The sequence below is a fragment of the Capsicum annuum genome, chromosome 6 (assembly GCF_002878395.1).
Source record: "Capsicum annuum cultivar UCD-10X-F1 chromosome 6, UCD10Xv1.1, whole genome shotgun sequence".
NCBI classification, from domain to species: domain Eukaryota; kingdom Viridiplantae; phylum Streptophyta; class Magnoliopsida; order Solanales; family Solanaceae; genus Capsicum; species Capsicum annuum.
The window spans coordinates 96,857,038-96,873,809 of record NC_061116.1 but is presented as its reverse complement, the minus strand read 5'-3'; the positions used below and the strand labels follow the sequence as shown (position 1 = coordinate 96,873,809).

General features: G+C 43.1%; 1 protein-coding gene across 1 annotated transcript in view; it reads right to left on the bottom strand.

The window, feature by feature from the left end:
- Positions 1-16,437, bottom strand: part of LOC107873220 (probable magnesium transporter NIPA9) — a 34,337-nt gene extending 17,900 nt beyond the window's left edge. Inside the window, exons 1-3 of the mRNA XM_016719981.2 lie at positions 16,141-16,437; positions 6,274-6,372; positions 5,974-6,108 (exon numbers count right to left, since the gene is read on the bottom strand). Of these exons, the coding sequence (XP_016575467.1) occupies positions 5,974-6,108; positions 6,274-6,372; positions 16,141-16,251 (345 nt within the window). The 5' untranslated portion in view covers positions 16,252-16,437. The remainder of the gene's footprint in view (positions 1-5,973; positions 6,109-6,273; positions 6,373-16,140) is intronic.
- Between the last annotated feature and the right edge of the window lie 335 nt (positions 16,438-16,772).

Genomic DNA, 16,772 nt, shown 5'->3' with positions numbered 1-16,772 from the left:
CCCCCCCAACCCGGCATTCAACCAGCTGCCGCCCGGTCCCCAGCCGCCAACTTGGTCTCCAACAGGCCGAGACTCCGCCTGCACCCGCCACGCCGTCTCCAGCAGCCGCAGCCCCAAGCGAAATCCGGTGACTTCTAACCTTTGTTATTTCGTTATTTCATATTGCATTTTAGTTCATTATTTCATATTCCATTCTTAGTACTATGCTCGTAGTAGCCCGTGTACCTTGACTTGCGTGGGATTTGTGAACATTGTCTGTTGTCTGTTGTTGCTATTGCTGTGGTCGCTTCTTAGTTTTGCTTCGGGAGTATTCCTTTGAACGTGTGTGTGCCTTGTATCTCCTTGCTGCTGCTTGGATATTGCCACCGGGTATATCCTTATATTTTCCTATTTTTTCGTGTAGTTGTGGCTGTGGGTGGTAATGGGTGGTTAGGGTCATGTCCGAGGGGGTTGGGGCGTGGGGCTGTGGCGGGGGCGGGAGATGGGGAGAGAGCGGGAGTGGGTGGGAGGCCAAGGTTTGGCCGAGGGGGGGGTAGTGGGGGGCGCGTGGATAGCGATGGTAGGCTGAGGGTTGGGTCTTGGAATATAGGGACCCTTCAGGGGAAGTCCATAGAGCTGGTGAAGATTCTTAGGAAGAGAAGGATCAACCTTGCGTGTGTCCAAGAGACCAAGTGGGTAGGGTCTAAGGCTAGGGAGGTGGACGGTTACAAGCTGTGGTACTCTGGGAGCGACAGGCGTAGGAATGGAGTTGGCATCTTGGTAGATGAAGAGCTTAGAGGTCAGGTAGTGGAGGTGAAGAGGATCAACGATAGGTTGATGACTATTAAGTTGGTCATTCGGGGGTTTACCCTGAACGTGTGTAGTGCCTATGCGCCGCATGTGGGATCGGAGGGGGAGGAGAAGATGCGGTTCTGGGAGGCTTTGGAGGAGGTGGTGAGAGGCGTGCCCAGTTCGGAGAAGATTGTTGTAGCAGGGGATTTCAACGGGCACATCGGGGCGCTACCGGGAGGCTTTGGGGATGTGCATGGTGGTTTTGGTTTTGGGGAGAGAAATGAAGAGGGTGTGACCCTATTGGAGTTTGCGAGGGCGTTTGGGCTGGTGGTGGTGAACTCGGGCTTCCCGAAGAAGGACGAGCACCTGATCACTTTTCGGAGCGCGATAGCCAGGACCCAGATTGACTTTTTGTTGCTTAGGAAAGGGGATAGGGCGTTGTGTAAAGACTGTAAAGTCATCCCGAGTGAGAATCTTTCGACCCAACATAGGCTCTTGGTTATGGATTTGGGTATAAAGAAGAATAGAAAGAGGAGGAGTAAGGAGTGTAGACCGAGAATTAAGTGGGGCGGCTTGACGCCAGTGAATGCGTGGGAGATAGGGGAGAGGTTGGCGGGAATGGGGGTGTGGGAGTGTAGGGGGGACGTGGATAATATGTGGGACAGGGCGGCAACGTGCATCAGGGAGAATGCAAGGGAGGTGTTGGGTGTTTCTAGGGGCCGGGCCGGACATCATCGAGGGGATTGGTGGTGGAATGAAGAGGTGGGGAAGAAAGTGGAGACCAAGAAAGAGGCGTATGCTAAGTTGGTGGAAAGCAAGGACGAAGAAGAGAAGCGGGTAAACAGGAAAGAGTACAAGCTAGCGAGGAAGGAGACGAAGTCAGCGGTCACGGCAGCTAAGACGGCCACTTTTGAGAGCTTGTATGCAGGGTTACAGGGGAAAGGAGGGGAGAAAAAGTTGTTCCGACTCGCTAAGGCTAGGGAGAGGAAGGGTCGTGACCTCGATCAGGTGAGGTGCATTAAGGGGGAGGACGGTAGAGTGTTGGTGGAGGACGGCCACATTAAGAATAGATGGCAATCGTACTTTCATAGGCTCTTGAATGACGAAAGGGATAGAGCTATTGTGTTAGGGGAACTGGAGCACTCAGAGGAGTGTCGAGATTTTAGCTATTGTAGACGTTTTAAGGTAGAAGAGGTTAGACAGGCTGTCCGCAGGATGCGAAGGGGTAGGGCGACAGGGCCGGATGAGATACCGGTGGAGTTTTGGAAGTTCGTTGGAGAGGCTGGTGTAAGGTGGTTGACTGGATTGTTTAATGAAATCTTCAGGACGGCAAAGATACCCGAGGCTTGGAGGTGGAGTACCATGATCCCTCTCTATAAGAATAAGGGGGACATTCAGAGTTGCAACAACTATAGGGGGATTAAGTTATTGAGTCACTCTATGAAGATCTGGGAGTGAGTGGTCGAGGTGAGGCTGAGACGGATAGTGTCTATTTCGGAAAACCAGTTCGGATTTATGCCCGGCCGCTCGACGACGGAGGCAATCCACCTGGTACGGAGGTTGGTGGAACAGTATAGGGAAAGGAAGAAGGATCTGCACATGGTGTTTATCGACCTGGAGAAGGCTTATGACAAAGTCCCCAGGGAGGTGCTTTGGAGATGCTGGGAGGTGAGTGAAGTACCGCTGGCATATATCAGAGCAATTAAGAATATGTATGATAGAGCAAAAACCCAGGTGAGGACGGCGGGAGGAGACTCAGAGCATTTCACTGTCCTGACAGGATTGCATCAGGGATCTACTCTTAGTCCTTTTTTGTTTGCGTTGGTGATGGATGTGTTGACGTGGCGTATTCAAGGGGAGGTGCCGTGGTGTATGCTTTTTGCAGACGATGTAGTTCTGATAGATGAGACTCGAGGGGGTGTGAATGACAAATTAGAGGTGTGGAGGCAAACTCTTGAATCTAAAGGGTTCAGGGTGAGCAGAAACAAGACAGAGTATGTGGAATGCAAGTTTAATGACGTGAGGCAGGAGAATGAGGTAGTAGTGAAGTTGGAAGCACAGGAGGTATGTAAGAGGGATAATTTCAAGTATCTTGGGTCCGTGATCAGAGTAATGGTGAGATTGACGAGGATGTCTCGCACCGTATTGGGGCGGGATGGATGAAGTGGAAGCTAGCGTCGGGGGTGCTGTGCGATAAGAAGGTGCCGCCCAAGCTTAAAGACAAATTCTACAGGGTGGTAGTCCGTCCGGCCTTGTTGTATGGAGCGGAGTGTTGGCCAGTTAAGAACTCCCACATCCAAAAAATGAAGGTGGTAGAAATGCGGATGTTGCGCTGAATGTGTGGCCTGACTAGAGGGATAGAGTTCGGAATGAGACTATCCGGGAGAAGGTTGGTGTGACTTCAGTGGAGTGCAAGATGCGGGAAGCCCGATTGAGATGGTTCGGACACGTGAAGAGGAGGGGCATGGATGCCCCGGTCCGTAGGTGTGAGAGGCTGGCGTTGGATGGTTTTAGGCGGGGTAGGGGTAGGCCGAAGAAGTACTGGGGTGAGGTGATTGGGCGGGACATGGAGCAGTTACAGCTCACCGAGGACATGACCCTAGATAGGAAGGTCTGGAGGACGCGAATTAGGGCAGAGGACTAGGGCCAGTTTTGGGTCGCTAGTGTAGGGAATTACTTGGTGGGGGTTTTATTCCTGTTATGATTCCGTGTTCCCTGTTCCATGTTTTATTACGAATCTGTGTGCTTTCCTCTGCTTTCCTCTGTTTTGTATTACTTATGGGTGCCGTATTTATGTTATGTAATCTGCTTCTGTGCTTTACTATGTGTTTGTGTGGTATCTCATGCCTTGAGCCAGGGGTCTATTGGAAACAGCCTTTCTACTTCTTTAGAGGTAGAGGTATGGACTGCGTACATCTTACCCCCCCAGACCCCACTAGGTGGGAATACACTGGGTTTGTTGTTGTTGTTGTATCTTATCTTCGAATTTATTACTTCTATTGTTTCGTTTACTTTAGTTATTTTATCTTTAATATTTTGTGGTCCATATGTTTATTTCTTCAGTGTCTTCATTATAGCTTTCTTAATCTTGCATTCTTTTCAAACCTGTTCCGTAATAAGATTTCCTCGAGTCGAGGATTATCGGCAATGGTCTTTCTACCCACTAAGGTAGGGGTAAGGTTTGGATACACCTCACCCTCCCTAGACCCCACTTGTGGCACCATACTAGGAATGTTGCTGTTGTTGCTTACTTTTTAATTATTTTAGTATGTTCTTTATTACATTTACTAAAGTCCTCTACACAAATATAATGAATTTATAACATGATTTTTTCTTTCATCAAACTTCAACTCATTGATTATCTTATCCTTCCAGAGAGACCTCAAAAGCTGATCATTAAATCCCTCCACCCCTAACCACCAATATTCAAATTCAAAAGAAGCTCTATTTTGCTACCAGTTTCCCCACTCAAAAAAGAAGTGGGCTGTGATCTGAAATTCACCCGGGCAATATCCTTTGTTTTATGCTCCTAGAAGTTTCCTTCCATTCCACTGAATAAGAATTTGTCAAGCCTAGCTGCACTGTAGTGACTAATCCCTCTTAACCAGGTAAATCTGCCCTTATACAATGGTGGATTGAAGAGCTCCATGTCTTCTATCCAGTCTAAGAAGTCAACCATTGCATTAGTGATACATTTCCTTCTTTCATACAAAAACCCGCTAGTGTAGAAATCACCACAGAATACCCATGGACACTCGCATAAATACCTGAATGATGAAATCTCCTCCCAGCATAATTTCCTTTCCCTTCTGGTATGTGGTCCATACACTTCCATTAGACACCACTTAAAAGATTGTTGCACAGATTCAAAACTATAGGTGATCGAATATAACAGTCACTTGCAATCCGTTCGCCTTTCACATGCTACTGTCTCATAACATTAGAATCGCACTACTGCCACCCTCAGCTTCAACATATACCCATCTCATCATCTACATGCCCATTGTTGCTTGGCCATAATATCCATTATCCACGTCCTTTTCTAATTTTGTTTCCAGGAAACAATAGAAGTTTGCTCTCCATTTCTCAATTAGACTCTTAACGAGATTCCTTTTAGAAATCATGCTAAGTCCCCAGATATTTCATGATATTAATTTTACATTCATTGATAAGTTGACAGAAGATCTTCCCCCCTGTTTCTAACTTCTTCCACATCTTCATTACTTTCCCCTTGTAACTTCTTACTTTTCTTTCTTTCATCTAGCCTCATATAGAGAGCCAGAGCTTCATTTTTCACATCCCACAAAAGAGCATTATATTGATTACTCAATTCCAGGACATTGGAATAAACCTATGTATATATAGACATTGGCCACTGGTTCAACTAAGAAGATGATATATTACACGTCAGCCAAAGCATCATAAGGAATTGAAAGAGTAACAAACGGATGATTTTTTCACAACCAATAAGACATGAAGACCTCGCAGAACAATAATACAAACCAATTTTGAACCAAGCCAAATTTTGTAAGACCGTACAGGTAATTGCCTCACCTTCCATTTGATCAGGTTTCAGTCTCTTTACTTTTCTATGAGGTTCCCAAGTTAAATTATAAGTTAACCAAAAATAAAACAGATTAACTGCATCGGTGCTTGAACTGAAGGAAGGTAGATTAATCAGAAGCAACCAACAACAACATACCCAGGTAATCCCCACAGATGGGGTCCGGGGAGGGTAGCATGTAAGCAGACCTTACCCGTACCTCATGGAGGTAGAGAGATTGTTTCCGAAATACCCTCAGCTCAAGTAACGCATATCAAATCAGATCTAAATGAGAAAACAGAAGAATCAAAAGTTACAAAATTTTCTGAATATTAATACTAGAAGAACAGGTTGATTAAATGCCAAATATCAAGAGAAATATCCTCTAACAAAACAACAATCCAACTTCAACCAGGATAACCTGATGGACCAGATGTACAAAACCTGGTGTGAGGCAGCACGCTCATCTTGTCAACTAATTCATCCCGTGGAAAAATGACTAGTTCAAGTAGTCACTGTAAATAGATGACTTTCCCCCTGTATGCATGGGACCATCTATCCAGTAACTCATGCTTAGCAATACAGAGGAAAATGAACTGTTTCTTTGTTTTCCATAGCCTTATTAGTTCTTTTAATGAATGCAGTGTTAAGGAACTTACATTACCTATGGTGCCAATGCCCGCCAAGGTAATTCCTATCCAATCAATAACATTCATGATCTCCTTTAGATAAAAATGGGAAAAGACCGAAAGTATAGCAAGTCCACAGCCAGAAACTGGTTGAATGACTGATACCTGGAGTATATCATTGAAATGGTAAGTGTGAAGGATTTGTCTAGCTATCAATATAAGAAAGAAACATCATGTTTAGGGTTTTCTCTAATAATGGATTTACTTTCAAAGTATCAAGTTCAATTCCCTAAACATGCATAAGAGAGAGCTTGCTGGAAATGCACTTACTGGGGCTAGAGATAGTGCTCGCAACATCAAGACTGCTCCAAACAAATCCATAAGCAAGCCAAAGATCCATGCCTTGTTGAAAGCATAAGCCTTAATCACCTGTAGACAGAGATCATGAAACTTTCCAAGTAGTCGTGTTTCATAGAAGAAATGGGCCGAGTTCATAAAATTAAAGGCAAGCAGGATAGCTTCTGGGAGGCCAACATGATTTAACAAAGAACATAAAGGGCAAGAAAAAGATGATGTCTGCTTAATACTAGAGATTGCCAACCACGAGAACAATCATGGTTATTTTAAATACAAGAATCAACATTCACATTCGATAACCAGTCAATTACAGACGTTCCTTTTGTTTTTTGGCTGACAAGTACCATTTAGTTAAAGACATTTTTTTATAACAATGGTGCCCGGGCCAGTTTGTGCACCTCAATTAATTTCATACAGTATCTGCTACCTTCCACCAACACAGGTACCAAATAACTCTATTCACCGAGGCCTGGACACATAGGTAGAAATTAAACCTCTCTAACGGTCCAAGGCAACCAAGAACCGGACCGGAATGAATGAGTTTCCATCCACACCGGTCCAAGTAAAGGGGAGAGGGCTAGGTTGGGACACCTTAACAGACCAATCCTGCACGGGTCCAATTATCCAACCGATGGCTTGGGACTAGCCCTAACCGGTGAAGTCACGTCACTCCTTAACCTGTTTCCTGAACTGGCCTGGTTCAACGCTAATATTTTTTAATGGGGGTAACATATAGTTGGGTGACGAGCATATATGCAAGTACCGGGTGCTATGTACGGATAATAAATTGATTTTTTAGCTGTTGTATGTGTTTAATGCTTATTGACCTTGCCTGACGATATATGTGAATAAGAATCATAATTTGACTTTAGTCGAAGATTTCTTGATTTGGTTTGGCTGGTTATTGACATAAAGTATGATTAACTCGCATGGAGTTGATGAAAATGAGGCTAATTGACAGAAATTTCTTTACAATGTATGTGATTCATGCATAATTCATGGCATTCATGCATGGTATTTTAGGATAAATTGGCATATTTCATCTAAGTTGCTCGGACTCGGGTGCGGGTATCCAAGACGGGTGCGGATCCGAGAGTCGGATTCTTTAAAATATAAATTTTAAGATTCGGGGGTGCAAATTCGAGTATGGATACGGGTGCGGGGATTCAGCTAAAAAAAATCAAATATTATAAATATAGAGTTATAAAGGTATTCTAAAAATAAAAAGTTAACTATAATTAAGAGTACTTTTTCCTTTTTTCAATGTTAGGGCAACTTGCGTTTAATTAATATTAATATATACAGTTTTTTCATATCATAAAGAATATAAAATACAAAAGTCTGCTGCTGTCATCCTGAGTGAGAATCTTTCGACCCAACATAGGCTCTTGGTTATGGATTTGGGTATAAAGAAGAATAGAAGGAGGAGTAAGGAGGGTAGACCGAGAATTAAGTGGGGCGGCCTGACGCTAGTGAATGCGTGGGAGATAGGGGAGAGGTTGGCGGGAATGGGGGTGTGGGAGTGTAGGGGGGACGTGGATAGTATGTGGGACAGGGCGGCAAGGTGCATCAGGGAGAATGCAAGTGAGGTGTTGGGTGTTTCTAGGGGCCGGGTCGGGCACCATCGGGGGGATTGGTGGTGGAATGAAGAGGTGGAGAAGAAAGTGGGGACCAAGAAAGGGGCGTATGCTAAGTTGGTGGAAAGTAAGGACGAAGAGGAGAAGCGGGTGTACAGGAAAGAGTACAAGCTAGCGAGGAAGGAGGCGAAGTCAGCAGTCACGGCTGCTAAGACGGCCGCTTTTGAGAGCTTGTATGCAGGGTTAAAGGGGAAAGGAGGGGAGAAAAAGTTGTTTAGACTCGCTAAGGCTAGGGAGAGAAAGGGTCGTGACCTCGATCAGGTGAGGTACATTAAGGGGGAGGGCGTAGAGTGTTGGTGGAGGACGGCCACATCAAGAAGAGATGGCAGTCGTATTTTCATGGGCTCTTGAATGACGAAGGGGATAGAGCTATTGTGTTAGGGGAACTGGAGCACTCAGAGGAGTGTCGAGATTTTAGCTATTGTAGACGTTTTAATAAACAGGCTGTCCGCAGGATGCGAAGGGGTAGAGCGACGGGGCCGGATGAGATACCGGTGGAGTTTTGGAAGTTCGTTGGAGAGGCTGGTGTAAGGTGGTTGACTGGATTGTTTAATGAAATTTTCAGGACGATAAAGATGCCCGAGGCATGGAGGTGGAGTACCATGATCCCTCTCTATAAGAATAAGGGGGACATTCAGAGTTGCGATAACTATAGGGGGATTAAGTTATTGAGTCACTCGATGAAGATCTGGGAGAGAGTGGTCGAGGTGAGGCTGAGACGGATAGTGTCTATTTCGGAGAACCAGTTCGGATTTATGCCCGGCCGCTCGACGATGGAGGCAATCCACCTGGTACGGAGGTTGGTGGAGCAGTATAGGGAGAGGAAGAAGAATCTGCACATGGTGTTTATCGACCTGGAGAAGGCTTACGACAAAGTTCCCAGGGAGGTGCTTTGGAGATGCTTGGAGGTGAGTGGGGTACCGCTGGCATATATCAGAGTAATTAAGGATATGTATGATAGAGCGAAAACCCAGGTAAGGACGGCGGGAGGAGACTCGGAGCATTTCACTGTCCTGACAGGATTGCATCAGGGATCTACTCTTAGTCCCTTTTTGTTTGCGTTGGTGATGGATGTGTTGACGCGGCGTATTCAAGGGGAGGTGCCGTGGTGTATGCTTTTTGCAGACGATGTAGTTCTGATAGATGAGACTTGAGGGGGTGTGAATGACAAATTAGAGGTGTGGAGGCGAACTCTTGAGTCTAAAGGGTTCAGGGTGAGCAGAAGCAAGACAGAGTATGTGGAATGCAAGTTTAATGACGTGAGGCGGGAGAATGAGGTAGTAGTGAAGCTGGAAGCTCAGGAGGTATGTAAGAGGGACAAGTTCAAGTATCTTGGGTCCGTGATCCAGAGTAACGGTGAGATTGACGAGGATGTCTCGCACCGTATTGGGGCGGGATGGATGAAGTGGAAACTCGCGTCGGGGGTGCTGTGTGATAAGAAGGTGCCGCCCAAGCTTAAAGGCAAATTCTACAGGGTGGTAGTCCGTCCGGCCTTGTTGTATGGAGCAGAGTGTTGGCCAGTTAGGAACTCTCACATCCAAAAAATGAAGGTGGCAGAAATGCGGATGTTGCGCTGGATGTGTGGACTGACTAGAGGGGATAGAGTCCGGAATGAGACTATCCGGGAGAAGGTTGGTGTGACTTCAGTGGAGTGCAAGATGTGGGAAGCACGATTGAGATGGTTCGGACACGTGAAGAGGAGGGGCATGGATGCCCCGGTCCGTAGGTGTAAGAGGCTAGCGTTGGATGGTTTTAGGCGGGGTAGGGGTAGGCCGAAGAAGTACTGGGGTGAGGTGGTTAGGCGGGACATGGAACAGTTACAGCACACCGAGGACATGACCCTAGATAGGAAGGACTGGAGGACGCGAATTACGGCAGAGGATTAGGGCCAGTTCGGGTCGCTAGTGTAGGGAATTACTTGGTGGGGGTTTTATTCTTGTCATGATTCCGTGTTCCGTGTTCCATGTTGTATTACGAATCTGTGTGCTTTCCCCTGCTTTCCTCTGCTTTATATTACTTATGGGTACCGTATTTATGTTATGTAATCTGCTTCTGTGCTACACTATGTGTTTGTGTGGTATCTCGTGCCTTGAGCCGGGGGTCTATCGGAAACAGCCTTTCTACTTCATCAGAGGTAGAGGTATGGACTGCGTACATCTTACCCCCCCAGACCCCACTAGGTGGGAATACACTGGGTTTGTTGTTGTTGTTGTTGTTGTATATATAACAACACTAACAAATAAACAAATATTAATGTAAGTTAGATTTGGAATCAACAAACGAAACTAAAGACACAAAATGAAACTACAAGATTAAAATTTGAGCCAAAAATTGTCATGTGAACAATAATTTGATGACGTGGCAACCACTATTGGTCACTGTTTTGGCGCCATTTTATTCACCAATTTGAAGTTTTGATCACTTTACAATTTGAAATGGTGAACTTTGGTTAATGGAGGGAAGACTACAAGTCTTGGAACTCCTTTCAATTTTCAAACACAAGTCTTGACTTGACTAGTACTATTCCCACAAAACAAGGCCCTTGAAACAAGGAAAAGTGGTTGACAAGTCTAGGAAGTGATGGGTTCAAGTCCTTTCACCAACAAGCTTTACAACTTTGTCTTACAACTTTTGGGATCTATTTTACACTTTATGCTGGTAAGATGTGAGAATAGGTGAAGAACAATATGAACACAACAACAACCTTTTCAAGAACAACAATAAGATCCACACATCCAAGAGCCAACCACACTACAATCATCTATCTCTTACAATTGACACAAGAGAGGTGTCCACCCAAGAACCAACGTATCAAGCTAAATGCAACACACAAATGATTCCACACTTATGCAATGCCCTAGTTTCGGTTTTGGACTCTCTCTCTCTCAGAGAAGTGTTCTCTCAATATCATTAAGCAACTAAGGAAATAAAACCCTACAATGTTCTATTTATACAACATTACAAATAATAGGCAAATGACAAAAAGGGCCCTTTCATTAAAGGGCTCCAAAGCCATCCATTGAGTGCACTTCTATGTTACTCGGACTCGACCGTTTTGCCGCCGACCCCGTCTCGACACGAGACTGAGGTGGGTGCAGGTGCTTGCGCCGTCTCTAATTCAGTCAAATGATTTCGAAGACGTTGACCAAATTAACGAAGAAATTTGAGGGGGAAAATCGAATAATTAACCGACGAGTGGCGAGTGGCGACTTACTGAAAAAATTTCGACCAGCGACCACCGGAACAGATATGGCGTTATCGATGTCCCACCGTCGTCGCCGTCGCCGTCGCCGAGAAACCGCCGTCGTCGTCAATCCACCTCAGTCGTTGTCGTCAATCATCCGTCGTTGTCAATGTGCCATCGTCGTCAGCGTTTTATTTGTTTGTGTTGTTATATATATATACATTTATATTTATTAATATTTGTTTAATAAAAACAAGACAACAACATTAATATTTGTTTATTTGTTAGTGTTGTTATAACAACAACAACAAAGTGAGGTCTGGGGAGGTTAAGATGTACGCAGTCCATACCTCTACCTCTAAAGAAATAGAACGTTGTTATATAAATATTTATTAAAATTAAAATTATAATATATATTTTTTAATAAAAACAAGACAGTAGCATGTAGGTTTATTGGACTGACAACAGCAGACTTTTGTATTATATATTCTTTATGATATAAAAAAACTGTATATATTAATATTAATGAAACGTAAGTTGCCCTAACATTGAAAAAAGGAAAAAGTACTCTTAATTATAGTTAACTTTTTATTTTTAGAATGCCTTTATAACTCTATATTTATAATATTTGATTTTTTTAGCCGAATCCCCGCACCCGTATCCATACTCAAATTCGCACCCCCGAATCTTAAAATTTATATTTTAAAGAATCCGACTCTCGGATCCGCACCCGAGTTCGAGCAACTTAGGTGCACTTTAGGGGCGGGTTTGGGGCCTTCTTCACACTTGGGCTTGTGCACTCTTTTAGGTGATCTTCAAAATACTCAAAAAGTATCCACGGTCATGATCGTACTCGTATCAGAGAGTAGAGGGGATGTGGACAGTATGTGGGAGACGACTGTCAGTTGCATTAGGGAAATATCTAGAGAGGTGTTAGGTATCTCAAGAGGCCGATCTGACAAGCACCGAGGGGACTGGTGATGGAACGAAAAAGTTAAACAGAAGGTGAAGAATAAGAAGGTGGCCTATGCAAAGTTGGTGGGGGGCAAGAATGAACTGGGAAGAGTATAAGTTAGCTAAGAAAAAGTCTAAGTTAGCGGTTACGGCGGCTAAGGCAGCAGCTTTCGAGAGATTGTATGCGACTTTAGAGGAGAAGAGCGGAGATAGGAAGTTGTATAGGCTGGCCAAGGCTAGATAGCGGCAGGCCCGTGACCTTGACCAGGTGAAGTGCATCAAGGGGGATTATGGAAAAGTGTTGGTAGAGGATGCCCACGTTAGGAGGCGTTCGCGGTCCTATTTTCATAGACTTTTGATCGATGAGGGGACAAAGGTTTCGTGTTTGGGGACCACTTGAAGAAGTGTCGCAATTATGGTTATTGTAGGTGTATCAAAGTTGAGAAGGTCAAGGGTGTTATTCGTAGGATGCGGAGGGGTCAGGCAAATGGGCCAGACGAGATTCCAATGAAATTTTGGAAGAACACTGGCGGGGCAGGTTTGACGGGGTTGACAAGGTTGTTTAACATCATTTTTAGGGCGGGAAAGATGCCCGAAGCTTAGAGATGGAGTACGATGATTCCATTATATAATAACATGGGGGACATTCAAAGTTGAAACAACTATAGGGGTATCAAAGTGTTGAACCATACTATGAAGGTTTGAGAAAGGTGGTAGAGTTGAAACTGAGGAGAATCGTGACTATTTCTGTGAATCAGTTCGGTTTCATGTCAGATCGCATGTCAAATCACTCGACTACTGAGGCCCTTCACCTCGTGAGGAGATTAGTGGTGCAGTTTAGGGAGAGAAAGAAAGACTTGCACGTGGTGTTCATTGATCTTGAGAAGGCATATGACAAAATCCCCAAGGAGATTTGTGGAGTTGCTTGGAGGCTAGAGGGGTGCCTGTGGCGTACACTAGGTCAATTCAGGACATGTACGACGGTGCGAAGACTCAAGTGAGGACGGCAGGAGAAGATTCGGAGCACTTTTCTATTTTGATAGGGTTATACCAGGCATCGACTCCTAGCCCTTTTTATTTGCCTTGGTGGTGGATGTTTTGACGAAACATATTCACAGCGAGTTGCCTTGGTGTATGTTATTGTCGATGATATTGTACTGATTGACGAGACTCGGTAAGGAGTTAACGATAAGTTGAACGTCTGGAAACAAACCCTTGAGTCTAAAGGATTTAGGTTGAGCAGGACTAATACGGAATACTTGGAATGTAAGCTTAGTGATTTGTCGTGAAGCTGGTGTAGTAGTGAAGTTGGTTTCTCAGGTCATTCAGAAGAGGGAGAGTTGACGAGTTTCAAGTATCATGGGTCTATGATTCAGGAGAATGGTGAGATTGATGAGGGTGTCACGCACCGTATTAGTATAAGATGGTTGAAATAGAGGATCGCTTTGAAAGTCTTATGTGATAAGAAGGTTTTTCCTAAGCTTAAAGGTAAGTTCTACAGAGTGGCAGTCCAACTAGCTATGTTGTATAAGCGGAGTGTTGGCCAATTAAGAACTCCCACATCAAAAAGTATAAAGGTGGCGGAGATGAGGATGTTGTGATGGATGTGTGTACTTACCAGGCGAGATAGGGTTAGAAATGAGATTATTCAGGAGAAGGTGAGAGTGGCTTCGGTGGAGGCCAAGATGCGGAAAGTGAGGTTGCGATGGTTCAGACATGTGATGAGGAGGGGCACGGATGATCCATTACGACAGTGTGAGAGGCTGGCTATAATTTTAGGCGGGGTAGAGGTGGCCTGACGAAATATTGGAGTGCGGTGATTAGGCATGACATGGAGCAGTTCCAGCTTACGGAGAACATGACCCTTGATAGAAAAGTGCGGAGGATGCTGGTTAGGGTAAAGGGTTAGTAGGTAGAAATACTTCCATAATAGTAGGAAAAAGCGCTTTGTTTGTATCTGTGTCATGGTAGTTTCTTGTAGTCTCTTGTTCGTGGTGTTTTGGTGATGTCTATGATTTCGAATAGCTAGTTTATAATATTACCTTGTGGGTGTCTTATTTATTTTATCATCTAATGTTGTGATGTCCTTTTGTGTTGTTTGATTTTATATTTTTTGTTGTTATACTCTTATCCATCCTGAGTCGGGGTCTATCGGAAACAACCTCTCTCTTCATGTGAGGTAGGTGGGGTATGAATTGTGTACACTTTACAACCCCCATCCCTTCAAACCCCACTTTGTGGGAATACACAGGGTATGTTGTTGCTGTCGTTGTTGATGTTTGTTTCTGTCCTTTTATGTACCTTCTTGGTACCTTAAAAATGAAACTTTTACCTTATAAAAAAAAAAAGGAAAGTGCCACTCAGTGTTACCTTTTGACGATAAACTAGGCAAAAGCTTTAGCAACTTAAAAAGACTACTGAAAAACTTGTTGCGCACACATGTTTATACCAGCATTATGAAATCCTGCTCAGGAAAAAATTATTCATATTAAGCCTTTGTTTGGATGGTGGTTTGTCATGGTTTCATAATGTATGGTACAGTATAGTATGGTATGATACAGTACAATATGGTACAATACAATGTTTGGATGGACTGTATCGTTCACTGCGGTTTAATAACAGTTTTTTTGTTTGATTTGATGGTATGGTACTGTATCGTAACAAGTAAATTTACTAAAATGCCCCTAATTGAATTATTAGGTACATAGGCAGTATTTGGTTATTTGCTTTCAAGTTTTCTATGTATTAGCAGTTAATATTGAATTATTAACAACTGCTACGGCAGGCGGAAGCACAAACTAACAGTAACATGGCTTCTAACGTTGTCTACAAGTGATATTAAAGACAACTTTTCACAACCATTCAGATTCAACTCTTTCCCTACAAAAAACATGTAGCTTTGCTGCATTATTCCAACAAGAACAAAATCAAAGACCATATTGAAAACCATTTAGAACATGGCAATCAAGGCTTCATTTTTCTGTATTATGTCCCAATATTGTTGATTTTAGCACTAGCAACAAGGTCTGAAGCAGGGGGAATTGCTATCTATTAGGGACAAAATGGCAATGAAGGGACACTAGCGGCACTTGTGCTACAGGGAACTATGACTTCGTGAACATAACATTTCTCTCAACATTTGGCAGTGGTCGAAACGCGATGCTCAATCTAGCAGGCCATTGTGATCCATACACTCCAAATGGATGTGTTAACGTGAGTTCTGACGTAAAATCTTGTCAATCCAAAGGAATCAAAATTATGTTATCAACCGGAGAAGGAACAGGAGAGAATGTAGAATAACAGAGGAGTTGTAGTAATATGGGGTAAAGGGTAAAATACGATTAGAAAATATTATATGAGGGAATAATTGAAAAAATAAATAAGAAAACCATGGAAAACCACCAAATCGGTGGTTCTAAAAATTGGGCAATTTCATGGTTCCCAAACCATGAAAGATTACCATACCATACCACGCCTTTTAGAAAACAATCAAAACAAACATGGTTGGCTTTGTAACCATACCACAGAAAACCACCATCCAAACAACCTGTAAAAGGAAGCTAGACGATTGACTTCATTGCTTGTTAATGTGCTCTACATGTCCGATACAAAAGCATTGTGTATATATGAACATAAGAACATAAAATCCGTGTGGTGAATCTAATTTATCTATGTGATAAGCAATCTCTCATATCAGAATTACATGACAAATGGCGGGCACAACACAAACAACTACGCGTCAATTGCAAAACTACTTGAGGTTGGCTTACATGACTAGACAAATCTCAAACCCCTCACCCAAAAAAAAAAAAAAAGACTCCCTGCAAAAACAATGAAATGTGAGTGCAGTAACAGATTTACATCACAACCCAAGAAACAAAATCATCATCAGACATTTGAACCGCATTTCCATACATAATATACAAAAACATAACCAGCCACCCATTCAGCTGAGAGACTCAGAATAAAAGAAAATGTACATTCAAGAAATCAACTTTGTTAACAAGGAAACAGAAAGGAATTGAACCGAATCACCAAAATAAATAGAAACGAGAAGTCATATACCTTGAGCTTGAAAGATAAGGGAGGCAGAATGAGGGTGCCTTTCTTCTGCAGAACTTTGCCGATATTGTTACCGGCTGTGGCGGCTACTGTTAGGAAAATTGATTCCCACATCTCAGCCGCCGCGATTAAATGATTAAAGGTCCGTAGATCTCTTTTTTCTTGATTGCCAAGATCTCACTTCGTTTTGGTTGCTTCAGATTAAAGGCACATATTGCCAGAAAAATATACAATTTACTATATTAAGCTATCAAATTTGCCGGGTGTTGTTTTGTTATTAATTTACTACATATATTAAGCTGTCATAAAAAGGAAAAAATGAGCCCCTAGACCCTTCAAGTCTTTACTTTAAAAAAAAAAAAAATGAGTGGTCTCAAAATATTATTAAATTAAAAAGATAAAATTGCTTAAATAACTAGGATAGTTGTTTAATAACTGTATTAATTGTTTTAATAACTATCAAAGTTATCGAATAACTATGCATAGTTGTTCGATAACTGCATTAATTATTTTAATAACTCTCAAAGTTGTCGAACAACTTTGCAAAGTCGTTTAACAACTGTGCAAAGTTGTTGAAGCGAAAATATTTAAAAAAAAAACTGAATTTTTTGTCCCTTTTACGTAATTTTTAAAAC